Genomic DNA, 14,989 nt, shown 5'->3' with positions numbered 1-14,989 from the left:
GTTAGGATCAACGGCCAGCTCTTCGTGTCCTTCGACATTTGTAATTGCACGCGCCAGGGATGCCCACTGTCCCCTCTCATTTATGCACTCTGCATGGAGCATCTCCTCACAGCGATTCGCCAGAACCCGGATGTTTCTGACATCTCAACCCCAGCATGCCATTACCAATGCTCCGCGTTCGCAGACAATCTACTCCTTTTCCTTTCCTCCCCCCTTACCTCTGTTCCGTCATTGATGTCCACCATTAGATGCTTCTCTGACTTCAGTAATTACAAACTGAACCCTGCAAAATGTGAGGCTCTTAATATCTCCCTTCCCTCCCAAGTAGTGAGACATATACGCACCGTCTTCCCCTTTAAATGGCAATCACACTCCCTTACATATCTGGGTATCCAGGTACCAACCGAACCTGCTGATACATACCGCCTTAACTTTCCACCTCTCTTGAGCGCACTGAGCTCTGACTTGTCCAGATGGGAGCGCAAAAACTTTTCTTGGCTGGGCAGGATCCACATTTTAAAAATGAATATCCTCCCAAGACTCCTATATTTATTCTCCTGCATCCCACTTGTAATGCCTAGATCCTTCTTCTGTGAATTATCGGCGCTCCAGTCTGGATTTGTCTGGTCTCATAGACGCACCAGGATCGTACGTCATGTATTAATCAGGAAGAAGAGGACTGGAGGTCTTGCTCTTCCTGATTTCCTATCCTACTAAGCCGATGCTGTCCTCAATCGAGTTTTGGACTGCTTCCATGGTAGACTGACTAAACAATGGGTAGCCCTTGAAGGCCTCTGGCCTTCCTCACCTCCAGACATCTCACACACACATGTCGTCTCTACCACCAATACTACACTCGATTGTCGCTTCCCACTGCTCCTATCTCTCCCGTTTGTCCCTCTCCTTCCCAGTTGGCCCCCTCACACCCCTCTTTCGTAATCCTTCTTTCCCACCAGCCCTCTCCTCCCGGTCATTCCTATCCTTCTCCTGAAAGGAGGGACGTGCTTCCTCTTCTCTCTTGACGTCGGTGGATCTCAGGCCTTTGCCGGACTTGCTGCCCCTAGCCCTCCCCACTCCAGCACATACTTTCCAATATACACAGTTGCGCCACTACGATCAGGCTTCATTGCCCTCTCACTACTTCATCGCCCTCTCGCTACTTTTGAGTCCATGTGCTTTACTACGCCCTCGACCAATAGCTCCATCAGCGGCCTTTACGCTCTGATTCTGAACTCATCCCCCCCTGAACCTTTACCGTTTTGTAAGGGCTGGGAATAAGAGCTGGGACGCTGTATCTCTGATGAGGATTGGTCAAGGGCGTTCTCTCAGTGTCATAGAATTTCCACTTCCTGTAAGGCCCTGGAAACTAATTACAAAATATTGTCCAGATGGTATAAAGTTCCTACTGTTCTAAGCAAAATCTTCCCTGGCACCTCTGACTGCTGCTGGAGATGTGGAGAAGCGGGAAGTAACATCACATGGTTGACCTGCCCTGCCCTAACATCTTATTTGTCACAGGTGTTGAGTAGTGTTGCTCGCGAATATTTGCAATGTGCAAATTTGCGAATATAAGCGAATATAGCACTATGTATTCATAACTACGAATAATTTTATTTTTTGAAATTATTTTTTTTTCACAGCACACATCACAGTGATCACCCCTCTCTGCTTCCAGCTTGTGTGGTGTAAAGAAGGCTCTAATACTACTGTGTGAGACTGGCGTGTGAATTTTCACATATGCGAAAATTAGCATAGGCGAATTTTCCCCTATGCTAATTTTTATATATGCTAATTTTCGCATATGCTAATTTTATGTGAAAATAAAATGTGAATATTACAAATATGCAAATTTAGCGAATATATGACGAATATTCATCCATATATTCGCGAAATATTGCGAATTCAAATATGGCCTATGCCGCTCAACACTAGTGTTGAGGACCATTCACTGCATTACTTTGGTGAGACTCCAAAATACCCCGGAGATCCTACTTCTCTCCATATTACCTGGGAATGTGATTCTACCTGGCGGCCAGGGTGGTGATCCCCAGACATTGGAAATCGCCAATTCTGCCGTCATTTTCTTCTTGGCTACAAGAGGTCTCACAATTATGGCGCATGGAATAACTCCTAGCTAAATCTAAACATCAAGCGGAGAAACACTTCGCAATATGGCATCCCTGGTCGGAGCTCCTGAACTCCAGGGATTATGAACGCCTTTACCTAGCTAATTAATGTATACAACCCTCACAACCTCTCCCCATAACTTTCATAGTTTTTTCCCCGCCATTACTACACATCCTGTACTGGACCTTCATATTCATCTGGGTGTTGCAGAGACGTGGGATCTGTCGCATGCACGAGGTACGTTTAGCCGCCCTGTATTGTCCTATCCTCTGGCTTCTTCTCTTTCTCCGTCTCTCTCTCCCCCCTGCTATACCTTCTCCTCCGGCTTCTCCTACTCTTGCTTCCTTCCCCTTTTCTGTTACACGGATAGGAGACATGTCTCACTGTTACCATGTTTTAGCCCTAGACTCATGATAGTGACAAGCCTTGTGATCCACTCTCCCTCCCGCAGCAATCCTATGCCACCCATCCATATGGACCTTCTTGGGAGATGCTGAAGATTTATGTAACTGCTTCTTATGCTTTCTATTATCTAGTTGTTGGTTAATGATGTTTTGGGAAATTCTCCTGTTTGTGATTGAGCATGTTCCACTGCTCTTGTGTTTGCCACTGATTGTTCAGCTGTTTACATGTATGTATGGTTTGAAAATTAATAAAAATTTTCCAAAAAAAATAAAATAAGTATTTGTATACAACACCAGCCGGTGAGTACTTTTGCCTGGCCTTTCATAGTATCTAGGCCCTTGAGATTTTAGCAGGAACAAAATAGAACACCACTTAGATGTACGTATGTGCTAGGCACTTATGAGGGAAGAAAAAATGTGCTACAGTACGCTTAAAAAAAGTATTTGTGTACAACACAAGCCAGTGAGTACTTTTGCCTGGCCTTTCACAGTATCTAGGCCCTTGAGACTTTAACAGGAAAAAAATAGTACACCACTTAGATATACATATGTGGTATGCACTTATGAAGGCAGAAAAATGCGCTACAGTACGCTTAAAAAAGTATTTGTGCACAACACCAGCAGTACACACCAGTGCTGCAGCACACAGTCCTTGTGTACTACACCCACAATGGCACTTTCTCTCTCAATCTCACTCCCTTCCCTGTCAGTGCTTCTAGGCAGGATTTGTGCTTGAGCTGAACCGCTGCTGTTCTTCTCTGCAACACACTGCTCTCTGATCCTCTTTGTAATAGAACGGTGTAAACAGTGACTGGGAGGTAAATCGCTGCAGTGAGAATGCTTTTCTGAGAAATACACACTCCCCTCTCTCTCTGTGCAACAGAACGCTGACTTTACTAGGAGGTGAATCGCTGCTGGAAAAAGCTTTTCTGTGCTACACACAGTGCTGTCTGTCCCTATCTCTCTGCAGAGAAAGGATGAAGTGACTGGCCGCAATATGGCTGCCAATTATATAGGGCTGTGACATCACAGGGGTGACTGGCTGATGAATCCTGCATGTTTTCCAGGGTCCTCCTGCCTAACCTTGTTCCCAGGATTCCTTGCCCCATTTCCTCAAATGCGGATCCACCATTTTAGATGCCCTGGACCGCACTAAATGGAGTTTAATGAAGCGATTCACGCAATATTCACATTAGTTGAGAATCAAATTTTTCCTGAAATTCGGAACGAATTCGGATTCATCACATTCGATTCACTCATCCCTAATTAATAGGATCATGATAGACACTCATACTATATAATGAGAGGGATATACTGGGAGTGTCACTTTGGTTTCTTCTGTTTATTAATTTATCCCTAAAATGCTGCAGCATTCTCTAGGGGTTAATCTCAGGATAACCCCTTTAAGCATCATTTTTTCCATAACCCAGTCATGTGTTTGCTTGTTTGTTTTTATTACTAAAATTATCAATTTCTGTATTTTTATTGGCACAGCTACTTTCCTAATCTGGATCAAGCTGTCTGGCTTGGCATTTGTATAAGTGGATGGAACATTTGTCAGACTCGTCAGAAATGATGCTCCACTCCATTAGTGACTCATTCTAATTATAGCCTGTACATGGTAGAAAGAAAAGTTTAGGATGAAAAATGGAAAAGTTTTGCTTCACATAATATGACAGGAAGAACCTCATCACAATAATAGTGATAATAGTGATCATAGTCAAGGTAAAGGTTTGGACCCAATCTCTCTTTAGGAATAAAGCTCTGTTAGAATATTTGTTTATAGCCAGGGGTATAGCTATAGGGGGTGCAGAGGTAGAGGTCGCATCGGGGCCCTGGGGCCTAAGGGGGGCCCCAAAGCACATCTGCTCCATAAGAGACCAGTATTATAATTGCCACATGGGGCCCTGTTGCAGATTTTGAGAATTAAAGGCTTTATTTTACACCTCTGTATATAGTGCTAACATACTGGGCAGCAAAGTATAGATTTGCCAAGACTTTCCCTTCCCCTGTTGTAGCTTAGAAACATAAATGACTGTTTAGGCAGATATATGCTTCTCCCAGGCCAATTTACATTTACATTCACTTACTATAGATATACCAACCATTTCTACTGGAAGTTTGTTCCAAACATCTACTAATCTTTTAGTAAAATATTTTTTAATGTTTCTTCTGATCTGACCTCTAACTACACCCAAATCATGCCCCCTTGTTCTTTGCTTTAGTTTCTGTTTAAAAACTTTTCCCTCCTAAACCTTATTTAACTCTTAAGGACTTACTTAACTCTTAAGAACATATTTAACCCCTTAAGGACTGAGCGTTTTTCCACTTTTGTTTTTTACTCCTTACCTTTTAAAAATCATAACCCTTTAAATTTTGCGCCTAAAACATATGATGGCTTATTTTTTGCACCACTAATTCTACTTTGTAATGGCATCAGTCATTTAACCCAAAAATCTATGGCAAAATGGAAAAAAGAATCATTGTGCGACAAAATCTAAGAAAAAACGCCATTTTGTAAATTTTCAGGGCTTCTGTTTCTACGCAGTACATTTTTCGGTAAAAATGACACCTTATATTTATTCTGTAGGTCCATACGATTAAAATGATACCCTACTTATTTTAGTTTGATTTTGTCATACTTCTGGAAAAAATCACAACTACATGCAGGAAAATGTATATGTTTAAAATTGTCATCGTCCTTGTCATGAAGTTTTTAGCGGTACCATTATTGTATTGATCGGACTTTTCGATCGCCTTTAATACATTTTTTCATGATAAAAAAGTGACCAAAAATACGCTATTTTGGAATTTGGATTTTTTTTGCACGTAAGCCATTGATCATGTGGTTTAATTATTTATATATTTTTATAATTCGGACATTTCCTCACGCGGTGATACCACATATGTTTATTTTTATTTACACTTTTTTTTTATGGGAAAAGGGGGGTGATTCAAACTTTTATTAGGGAAAGGGTTAAATGATCTTTATTAACTTTTTAAACTTTTTTTTTTTGCAATGTTATAGCCCCCCATAGGGGCTATAACACTGCACACACACATCATAGTACAAATGGATATAGCGTATATCTCTAGTTTTAAGGATTTATGGGGAGATTCATCAAAACTTGTGCAGGAGAAAAGTATGATCAGTTTCCCATAGCAACCAATCAGATCGCTTCTTTCATTTTTGAAAACGCATCTGAAAAATAAAAGAAACGATCTGGTAGGGCAACTTTTCCCCAGCACAAGTCTTGACAAATCTCCGGTATGAAACAAAAATAAAGGTTATCCAGTGAAGTAATTCACTAAAATTAGTATTCGAGCAATCCCCACCCTCCTGCTCTATGAGCAGAGAAATTCTGCACACACCTCCTAGCTAAAGAGAGCATGGCTCATCAGTGCAGGGCAGAAAGCATCTGGTCTGAGTCTCTCAAGAGGGTGGGGTCTGCTTTAAGAGAGGGACTTGAACAGAGACACAGTGGAAAGCTGGATTATGTATTTTTCTTACTCCCTGCTTGTAAGTGACAACTGAAAGTGCTCTTTATTGATAATGAATTATATTTAGACAATTAAATAGGTTGGTGAGAGGGAAATGATGGGCTATGGGTTTAGTTCCCTGGAGTAGCCCTTTAATATACCCACTGACTTAATCCCTGGATAGTTCAGTAGGGTTTAAGCTGGCTAAATGATGGATATTAGAGGGTAGTTGTTAATGGTGGTATGTTGAGCAAATACTGGTTGCAAGTGTCAACAACAAGGGTCTGTTCTGGGTCCTATTCTTGTAAGTGATTTAGGAGAAGGTCTGGTAGGTAAGGTGTACCCATTTGCAGGTGCATATAACATAGACAATGTTTTAGCTTTAGTTGAAAAATTTCTAAAGCATTAAAAGTAATGCATTAAACGAAAGGGCATCCTCTGTTTAGGTACCATATTGGCAAATTCATGTTAGTGAAGACTTCAGAAGAGAAGGGTTTATTTAGAAGGACTGATTTCTGTGAACAGGCAGGAAAGTAAAACAACACTGTTTGTGTTATACCAACTTCACAAGCTCAGTAAAAGCAGTTAACTGTAACCTGACGTTGGTGTGTTTATTGGCTCACCATGTTTGGCCCAGGAAGACTGCCTCCCACCTTCAGACCGTGGATCAGATAAACGGTGCCCTGGCGTCATGAAGTGAACAAGGTACGTCTACTAACACCCAGTGACTGCCACACTCTAGTGAGACAACACTTGAAATACTGGGTTCACTTCTTTTTTTAATCATCTACAAAGATACATTCATAAAATAGAACAGGCCACCAAAATGATAGAAGGTCTTAAGCATTCAGATCTTTTGGAAAGTTTCTGTCTTACCTTTGCGAATTAGCGTCTTTGTACCTGTGTCTAGTGTGAAATTTTTTTTCCCTAATACCGATAGAGCCACACTGCTGTGGGTAACAAAGGCAATGGGGACAACTTCTTAAACAATGAAGCTAACAGCATAGCTTAGTTTCCACCAATAAAAACATATTCATTCTTTGGACTGTGACCCGATGATCATTAAGTAAATAATGGAATAGACACAATGTGTCGTTCAAGGAAGAACGGAACAGCATCTTGTCAGAGGACAGAAAATGTAATTTTTTGTCTGCTGCTCTATTTCACTGCTTAACAAAGTTTTCCCAGGGTATTTTGGAGAATTTTAGCAACTATGATTTATACAGATTCTGAGTCAGCATGGGTCTGCAGAGAGATGTAAAGGAGCCATGCAACTGACAACTAGCAGGAGAAAAAAAGAATACCGGTCATAGCTGAATATGAATGGAGTATAAATTTCATGTAACTCACAACGGCATAATAGTATTATAGGAGAGCTTCAATGTGCTAGAAAATAGCCAGCGACAAATCTGAACTACCAAGTAAATAGTAAAAACCTTTGCGCAACGTGGACTGCGGCTCGTGCTCTAGTTTAGATTAAGTCACAAGCTGCAGGCAGTGAACACTACATGGTCTGAGTGGAATTCTACCATGGACCTATTGTTAACAGAAGAGAAGCACCGTATAATGGTTTCACTAAGTATCAGCCAAGACTGGGGGATAGGAAGTAAGAAACCTGAAAAATATTTTCCATTCAATTTCAGCTACAAAACATATATATTAACTATTGGGCTTGGGGGAGTTTAGATCTAAATGCTTTTTTTTCTAAACTTTGATAAGACATTTTGACTTTTGATTTCAAAGTATTGGTTTATGCACATGATAGTATTAGGTCTCTGTGAAGAACTAGGTTTAGTGCCAAGGAGAGAATCCATTCGAAAACCATTCTTAGAGAAAGGCTTTAATAATGGACTTTTTAATCTTTCAGGACATTGTCAAACCCACTACTGTAATATGGCTCATAATGGGAGGTTATATGGCCATGTACTGTACATAAGTCAGAAATCTAAAGTTTCACTTGAAAGAAGACTACTGATAAAAGATAGGACTAACCAAGTTCACAATTCCCAGTACTTAATCCACATTAAAACCTTTGATGAAATCCTGGATGATAAAGTTTCTAATAAGTCCATGAATGACTGTGCAACAAAAATATTTTTTGCGGAGAGCACCCATTGTAATAATAACAGGTGTGTACACAATGTATTTGACTTTGGACCAAATTTGAGAGTAGAATTTGAATATGCTCCTGGTTTTCCCCCTTTAACTCTCTACGGTATGTAAAAGCTGGATTTAGATGTATAGGGCTTCCAGGTTACTAACTCAAGAGTGGTCTTAGTGTGGGTAACGCAGGCGCACTAAACCAGGCAACACTTATAATTATGGCCACTAAATGTCCCCATACAGACTAATTTGAAATTCAGTTACTGACTGAGTCATCTGGATCCCTGCAGAAGGCACTGAGAGACACAAAGAAACCACTTGCTTAGGGACACACACCCTGCTAGGGAGAGGAATGCAGAGGACCTGAGCAGAACAACAAGGAAGTTATCTGGTCAGAACTTGGGTCAACACAAATAAAAGTGACAAGAACATGATCCTAATTACAGAGTAACATCCTTGTTTAATTTGTTATTTTCCTTGGTGACAGGTATGCTGAAAAGGAACAAGTACAATCACACAATGACAATCCCCACTATAAGACAAACTGATGACAGATTGGAACACTAAGCATGCAAATGTTAAAATAATTTATATCCTGTTTAATTTATAGAAATAAGTCCAGTCTCCACAATTATTTTTTAAGCTATTTTTAATGCTTACTTTCCCTTTAAGTTGGGCACAATGTATGATGGTAATATGACCTCAAGATTTCTATTAGCAGTTGGTGTAACTATGATATTGAAGATTTTTTTTTTTTTTGTAATATGGAGAAGCAATAAAGTTGGTAGAATTTTATACTGTACTAAGAGACCTAGAGTGCTTTATTGTACTTGTAGGTTATTAGCTGGATGCTAAGAAGTGTGGTCAGGGCAAATTGGTTGTGGTAGACAGCACATTTTCATAGTTAAAAGTTTGGATTCTACACAGGAGAAGCAATACGGTACAGAGGGAGCAGGCAAAAATGGAGTTGAGAAGTCAGACAGAGGATATACTTGAGAACAAAAACCCGGAGTATACCTTTGCCACAGATATATTGAAACCTTGTTGCCCAGGTAAGGAGGACAAGACAGAGATGTCTCTTATACGTTGTGGTGAGCAAAGATTTTAGGTGCACATGCTAACCAACCAGCACTCTGCTCTGTATAGATAGGTGCAAGAACTCTAAACAAAAGATGTCTACAGATGGGCAATTCTTCCTTTTGGAGAATACTCTGGCTTAGCTATCAATCCTTAGTTATGTTTCAAGGTCTTAAAGGTGCTAAGAATTGCCATGGATACCATGCTGGAGTGTTAAACATTTTTGATTCCTAGTAGAGCAACGCGCGGCCTATAAGTCTTTCTTTTTTTTTTTTGGTGCTTCGTCATAGAAAAATTCCCCACTCCCGCTCAGTTATAGCTTTACCCCTAAATGTAAAATATTGCTCTACTGATAATAATTTGAAGGACTAGATCTACATTACTAAAAGGTGGTATTCTGTCCGTTCTATTGATAGTTGTATTTTATACAAATAGCAAAGTTCAGTGACCTGTTGGCATTCTAATGACTATTACGGGTTATGCATCATCATGATTTAATGTTATCTGCATTTAGTGCATACTTACTTTTGCTGAGAAGTTTACCAGTGAGCCGTTCAGACTGCCAGAAGTACATTTTAAAATTAAATTGTGGTTCTGAATATTCTCTGAATCTACGTCCTCATTACTATGGATCAATGATCTCTCCGAATGTGCAGATGTTCTCTGGTAGGCAACGCAAGTCATGCCAATAAAGCTTGCTGGTTTGATTAGGACGGCCTCCAGTGCGATATTAAGGGAAACCTGTCAAAACACATTGAGCTGGTCAATTGCCAAAGTGCTTAAGAAATCAACACACAAAAATTACCTTATTTAGGGAAACAACATGGACATCTGGTACCACACATCCTGTATCAGGACGGCCAAACAAATACTTTACCTGACTAATTATCTGCGCTTCCAATTAATAATGCACACACTATTCTCAAGTAACATTCCAAATGACAAAACTATATAAGTAACCTGTTCACTGCCAGATGCCTGGTGCAAGTGTGCAATAGACCATTTTATGCTGTTATATTTTTCCTTCTGCAGTGGTTATCTTGTTCAATAAGGATATTAGAGATTATGGGGATAAAAGAAAGAGGGGGGGGGGGTACATTTTAGAACTTAATTTTCTTCTATTGAAAAGCCAGCCTGTGAGACATGAGTCAATCTGCCTTAAAGCGTTACATTTAATACTGCTTAAAAAGTAAGCATTTTCATAATATACTTTATATTAAAAAAATTATATGCCAAAGATGTAAAAAAACATGTAAAAAAAAATGGCCACTAGGGGTCTCTGACTTTTATTCTGTCATCAGACTCTGGTCTCCTAGTCTGGTCCATCCTAGCAACAGGAAATACAGATGGAGTGACTGACAGGGGGAGAGTGTTATCACTCTGCTCTGCACACTCCCGGCCTCACAGAACTCAGCAGTGGCAGCTAAACATTGTGAGGGGAGAAGACAGGGGCCAGACATCTGCAGCCGTTCAGACCGCCAGACAGCAAAGACAGCCAAGACAGCCAATACAAGGTACTACATTAATGAATTGCTTATATGTGCAAAATGAATGGATTTCTTGTGGACTTGCACCTTATACTGTGGACTTTGAATGTCCCAGTGCAGGCTATGTGACAAGGGTAAGGAAGGGGGGAGTGAAAGGAGCAAGTAGTCCTAAAGGAACGTCCCGAACCTCCAGCAAAAACTGCAGGGAGAGTGAGCTCCCCTATAGAGAAGAAAATGTAGGTATTTTACATATTAAATATACATATTAATGTGCACAATCATTTAAGGAATAACTACTACACCAGCTGGAGCATTCTGGAGACTGTACAACTAATGACTAAAAGAGAACAGATCCCAGCCAATCCAGCCTGGTTCAACATTCATATATGAATTATATAAATTTACAGAAGCATACTTGTAGTTTGATTTAAAGAATACATATAGGGGGAGATTTATCAAAACCTGTCCTGAGGGAAAGTTGCTGAGTTGCCCATAGCAACCAATCAGATCACTTCTTTCATTTTGCAGAGGCCTTGTTAAAAATGAAAGAAGCGATTTGATTGGTTGCTATGGGCAACTTAGCAACTTTTCCTCTGGACAGGCTTTGATAAATCTCCCCCATAATGTTTACCATGTAATAGGTTCCCATATTTTTGGGGTCCTGGCTGATACCCCCACTGACTGCTAAAACAAAGGAGCAGTATCTCTGTTGAGCAGTGTGCCCCTGCCTGACTTTCCATGGAGAGCTGATCAATTGGTGTACAGGTGAAACTAAAAAAATTTGAATATCATGCAAAAGTCCATTGTATTTCATTAAAGGGGTATTCCAGGAAAAAAAACCTTTTTTTTTTTTAAATATATTAACTGGCTCCAGAAAGTTAAACAGATTTGTAAATTACTTCTATTAAAAAATCTTAATCCTTCCAATAATTATCAGCTGCTGAAGTTGAATTGCTCTTTTCCGTCTGGCAACAGTGCTCTCTGCTGACATCTCTGCTTGTCTCGGGAACTGCACAGAGTAGAAGTGGTTTGCTATAAGGATTTGCTTCTACTCTGGACAGTTCCTGAGACACGTGTCATAAGAGAGCACTTAGACAGAAAAGGATTAAGATTTTTTAATTGAAGTAATTTACAAATCTGTTCAACATTTTGGAGCCAGTTGATATATAAAAAAAAAGTTTTTTCCTTGATAACCCCTCAAATGTAACTTAAATGGAAAGGAAGCATGAAGTGCTCCAAAATCCCCTGGTAGAGGGATGTGTTGACCCTGGACTTAATGAAGCACAGTGGACCAACACCAGCAGATGACATGGCTCCCCCAAATCATAATAATTTTGGGGGGGGGGGGGGTTCATGAGCTGTAAACATAATCATCACAATTAGGGCAAATCATGGCTTGAACTATCTTGTTTTGCATGTAATGAGTCTCTCATGTATTAGTTTCACCTTTTAAGTTGCATTACTGAAAGAAATGAAGTTTGCACGATATTCTAATTTTTTGAATTTCACCTGTAGTAAGCCTAAAATACTTTCTGTGAATCCAAACACCACATACTCAACTCAAGGGAAACTGACAAGAGCTTATGAGAAACAAATAGGCACAGTGTTCTGCTAAGTGCTTCAGACCCTTTTTTAAACTATTGGTGGGATTCTCAGCATCAGGATCCCACAGATCAAAACGTATGACATTTCAGCTTCGACAATTTCTACTGACCAGCTCCTGAGGTGACTGTTCAACATCTTTACTGCTCTTACAGAAGTTTTGCCAGCGGTGAATACAATAACTTTTCTTCTTTATCTATAGGAATTGTCCATTTGGTTTTGAAGAGGCTTGACATTGAGTGTGTCATTTTTTTAATCTTACCCCATATTATTTCCTCTGGTGCCTAAGGGGGCCCCAAGGACACAGTTGTGTGGGTTGGGTGGAATCTTTTTGTTTACTTTGGTCCATAATCTTGCTGGCCATACGATGGGTACTAGCCAATAAGTGTATTGCAGCCTTGCCTTATTAATATTCTTATCTTGGAGATCCTCTTTAAGAACCACTGTGGCAATATTGTTCCTACTGTATGTAGATGTGAAATGTTAAAGGGGTACTCCGGTGGAAAACATTTTTTTTAAATCATCTGGTGCCAGAAAGTTAAACAGATTTATAAATTACTTCTATTAAAACATATTTGTCCTTCCAGTACTTATTAGCAACTGTATGCTACAAAGGAAATTCTTTTCTTTTTGAATTTCTTTTTTGTCTCGTCCACAGTGCTATCTGCTGACACCTGATGCTCGAATCAGGAACAGTTCCAGACACGGACAGAGCTGTCAGCAGAGAGCACTGTGGACAAGATAAAAAAAGAAATTCAAAAAGAAAAAAAAATTCTCTGTAACACACAGCTGCTATTAAGTACTGGAAGGATTCAGATTTTTAAATAGAAGTAATATGCAAATCTGTTTAACTTTCTGGCACCAGTTCATTTAAAAAAAAAAAAAAAAGGTTTTCCACCAGAGTACCTCTTTAAGTAAATATTTAATATATGAATCATTAACAATGAAAGGTTAATGTTAACTGGGAAAGTAAGTTGACTCCAATACTGAGGAATGAGATGCCCAATCCTGCGCTGGATACCTTGGCTGTCTAAGGGACTAATCAATACCGGCAGCTCATAGTTCCCGGCTTTTCATTTTATCATTGAAGAGATGACGTTGAATAAACTGCGGAGCATATCCTGTGCTTGACTACCTCTGCCCTCTTTTATCATAATCAAAACCATGCACGCAAATGGCTCTCTGTAGTATTGTGATGTGAAAACTCTTTAGAGGCAAGTTACATACCATTATAGCCCAATTACCAGGTTAATTGATAGCAAGCATAATTTAAATGACTTTGCTGACAGTTGAGGTCAGCCAAGTTATTGTCGGAGCTGGAAAACATCTAATGTATGATGTGTAGAAAGAATATGCTGCTTGACTTTCAGCTTTCTTAGTCAATTTGTATGAGATCAATGACCACATCACTTTCTGACCAAATGTATTTAGGCATCTTGACATCACTTCCATATGTGCTTATAGAACATCTTGTCCCAGAGGTGTAACTTGAAGCTCCTGGGCCCCAATGCAAAAGCTAAAGCATTTTCATGGAGTTTCTTCCACTTTTTGCTGTTAAAACAGACTCCATTCTTAATGGACAGTGTTTGCCCAGATTTTGGTATATTACTAGATCATTATTGAGGTTGAGCACAGAGGTTGGACAAAGGGGTCTGACTTGTGGTTTGGTTGACAATCTGGGTTATACTCAAAGGTGGTCAAACACTTTAATGAAAAGTAGGTAAACCCACTGACTATCTAAAGTATATCACAGCCTCCTGACTCTCCCCAACAGATGATATGAGGAAAAAGAGAAGGATCGAACATATAGAATTTCTATGACATTTTTGTTCTCTGAGAGATAAACCAGCCTCAGCTTATCTCCATAAAGAATACATAAATGTTCATGTGTAGTGGGGAAAATGGGAGGTATAGCATTCGGATGAACAAGTGTTTGGACAAAGTTGTCCACAGTTGTCTAAAAGATCACTGTCTGGACTATTATAACTCTTTAGGGGTACTCTGCCCCAAGACATCTTATCCCCTATCCCCCCAGTGATCAGACATCCTATCCCCTATCCTTTAAATAGGGGATAAGATGTTTAGGGGCAGAGTACCCCTTTAAAAAAAACTGTCCAGGATTACAACATTGGGTATGTTTAATTCTAAAAAACAGTGTCACTCTTGCGCATACATTGTGCCAGGTATTGTAGCTAGTCTCTATTCAAGTGAAAGGGGCAGAACTGTAATTTGAGTAACAGCCCTTGACTGATATTGTACTGTTTCTGGACCAGAAGTAAACCTTTTTTTGTCATTCTAAAACACTTGAAATGTGTCCAAGAGACCACCTTGAGATCATAAAAAACAATCTCTCTCCATCCAAATATTACAGTTAGTAGTATACATTCAGGAAGGAAACATTCTCTGATTGTGATTCATCACTCCGGACAATGGGTGTACACTGATCGGCTGCTCAAAGAACAACAATCCATGAAGTGTGTGATGAACAGTTATGCTGATGTTACTTCCAGAGGCAGTACAGAGTGTTACCATTCAAAACAGAAGATTCTTACAGACTTTTCACTTCAGCACTTAGAAGGGTTGTGTTGCCTTCCATCAAAAGAGAATGGCTTAAAGAGAATCTCACAGCTAGTTCACCGGCACTAAACTCCTAAACCCAATATAGAGGGGCATTTACTAATCTTTTACTATGTAGTCTGGTTTTTACCC

The 14,989-nt window shown here is 39.8% G+C and overlaps 1 protein-coding gene across 16 annotated transcripts in view; it reads right to left on the bottom strand.

Moving 5' to 3' along the window:
* The window catches only part of ADGRA1 (adhesion G protein-coupled receptor A1), a 1,152,497-nt gene that overhangs the window by 630,939 nt on the left and 506,569 nt on the right, over positions 1 to 14,989 (bottom strand). For all 16 annotated transcript variants that reach the window (XM_056529273.1, XM_056529272.1, XM_056529274.1 and 13 more), the window contains one exon: positions 9,717 to 9,932. In XM_056529273.1, the coding sequence (XP_056385248.1) occupies positions 9,717 to 9,932 (216 nt within the window). The remainder of the gene's footprint in view (positions 1 to 9,716; positions 9,933 to 14,989) is intronic.

The sequence above is a fragment of the Hyla sarda genome, chromosome 7 (assembly GCF_029499605.1).
Source record: "Hyla sarda isolate aHylSar1 chromosome 7, aHylSar1.hap1, whole genome shotgun sequence".
In the NCBI taxonomy this organism is placed as follows: Eukaryota; Metazoa; Chordata; class Amphibia; order Anura; family Hylidae; genus Hyla; species Hyla sarda.
This window is presented reverse-complemented; position numbering and strand designations above follow the sequence as displayed.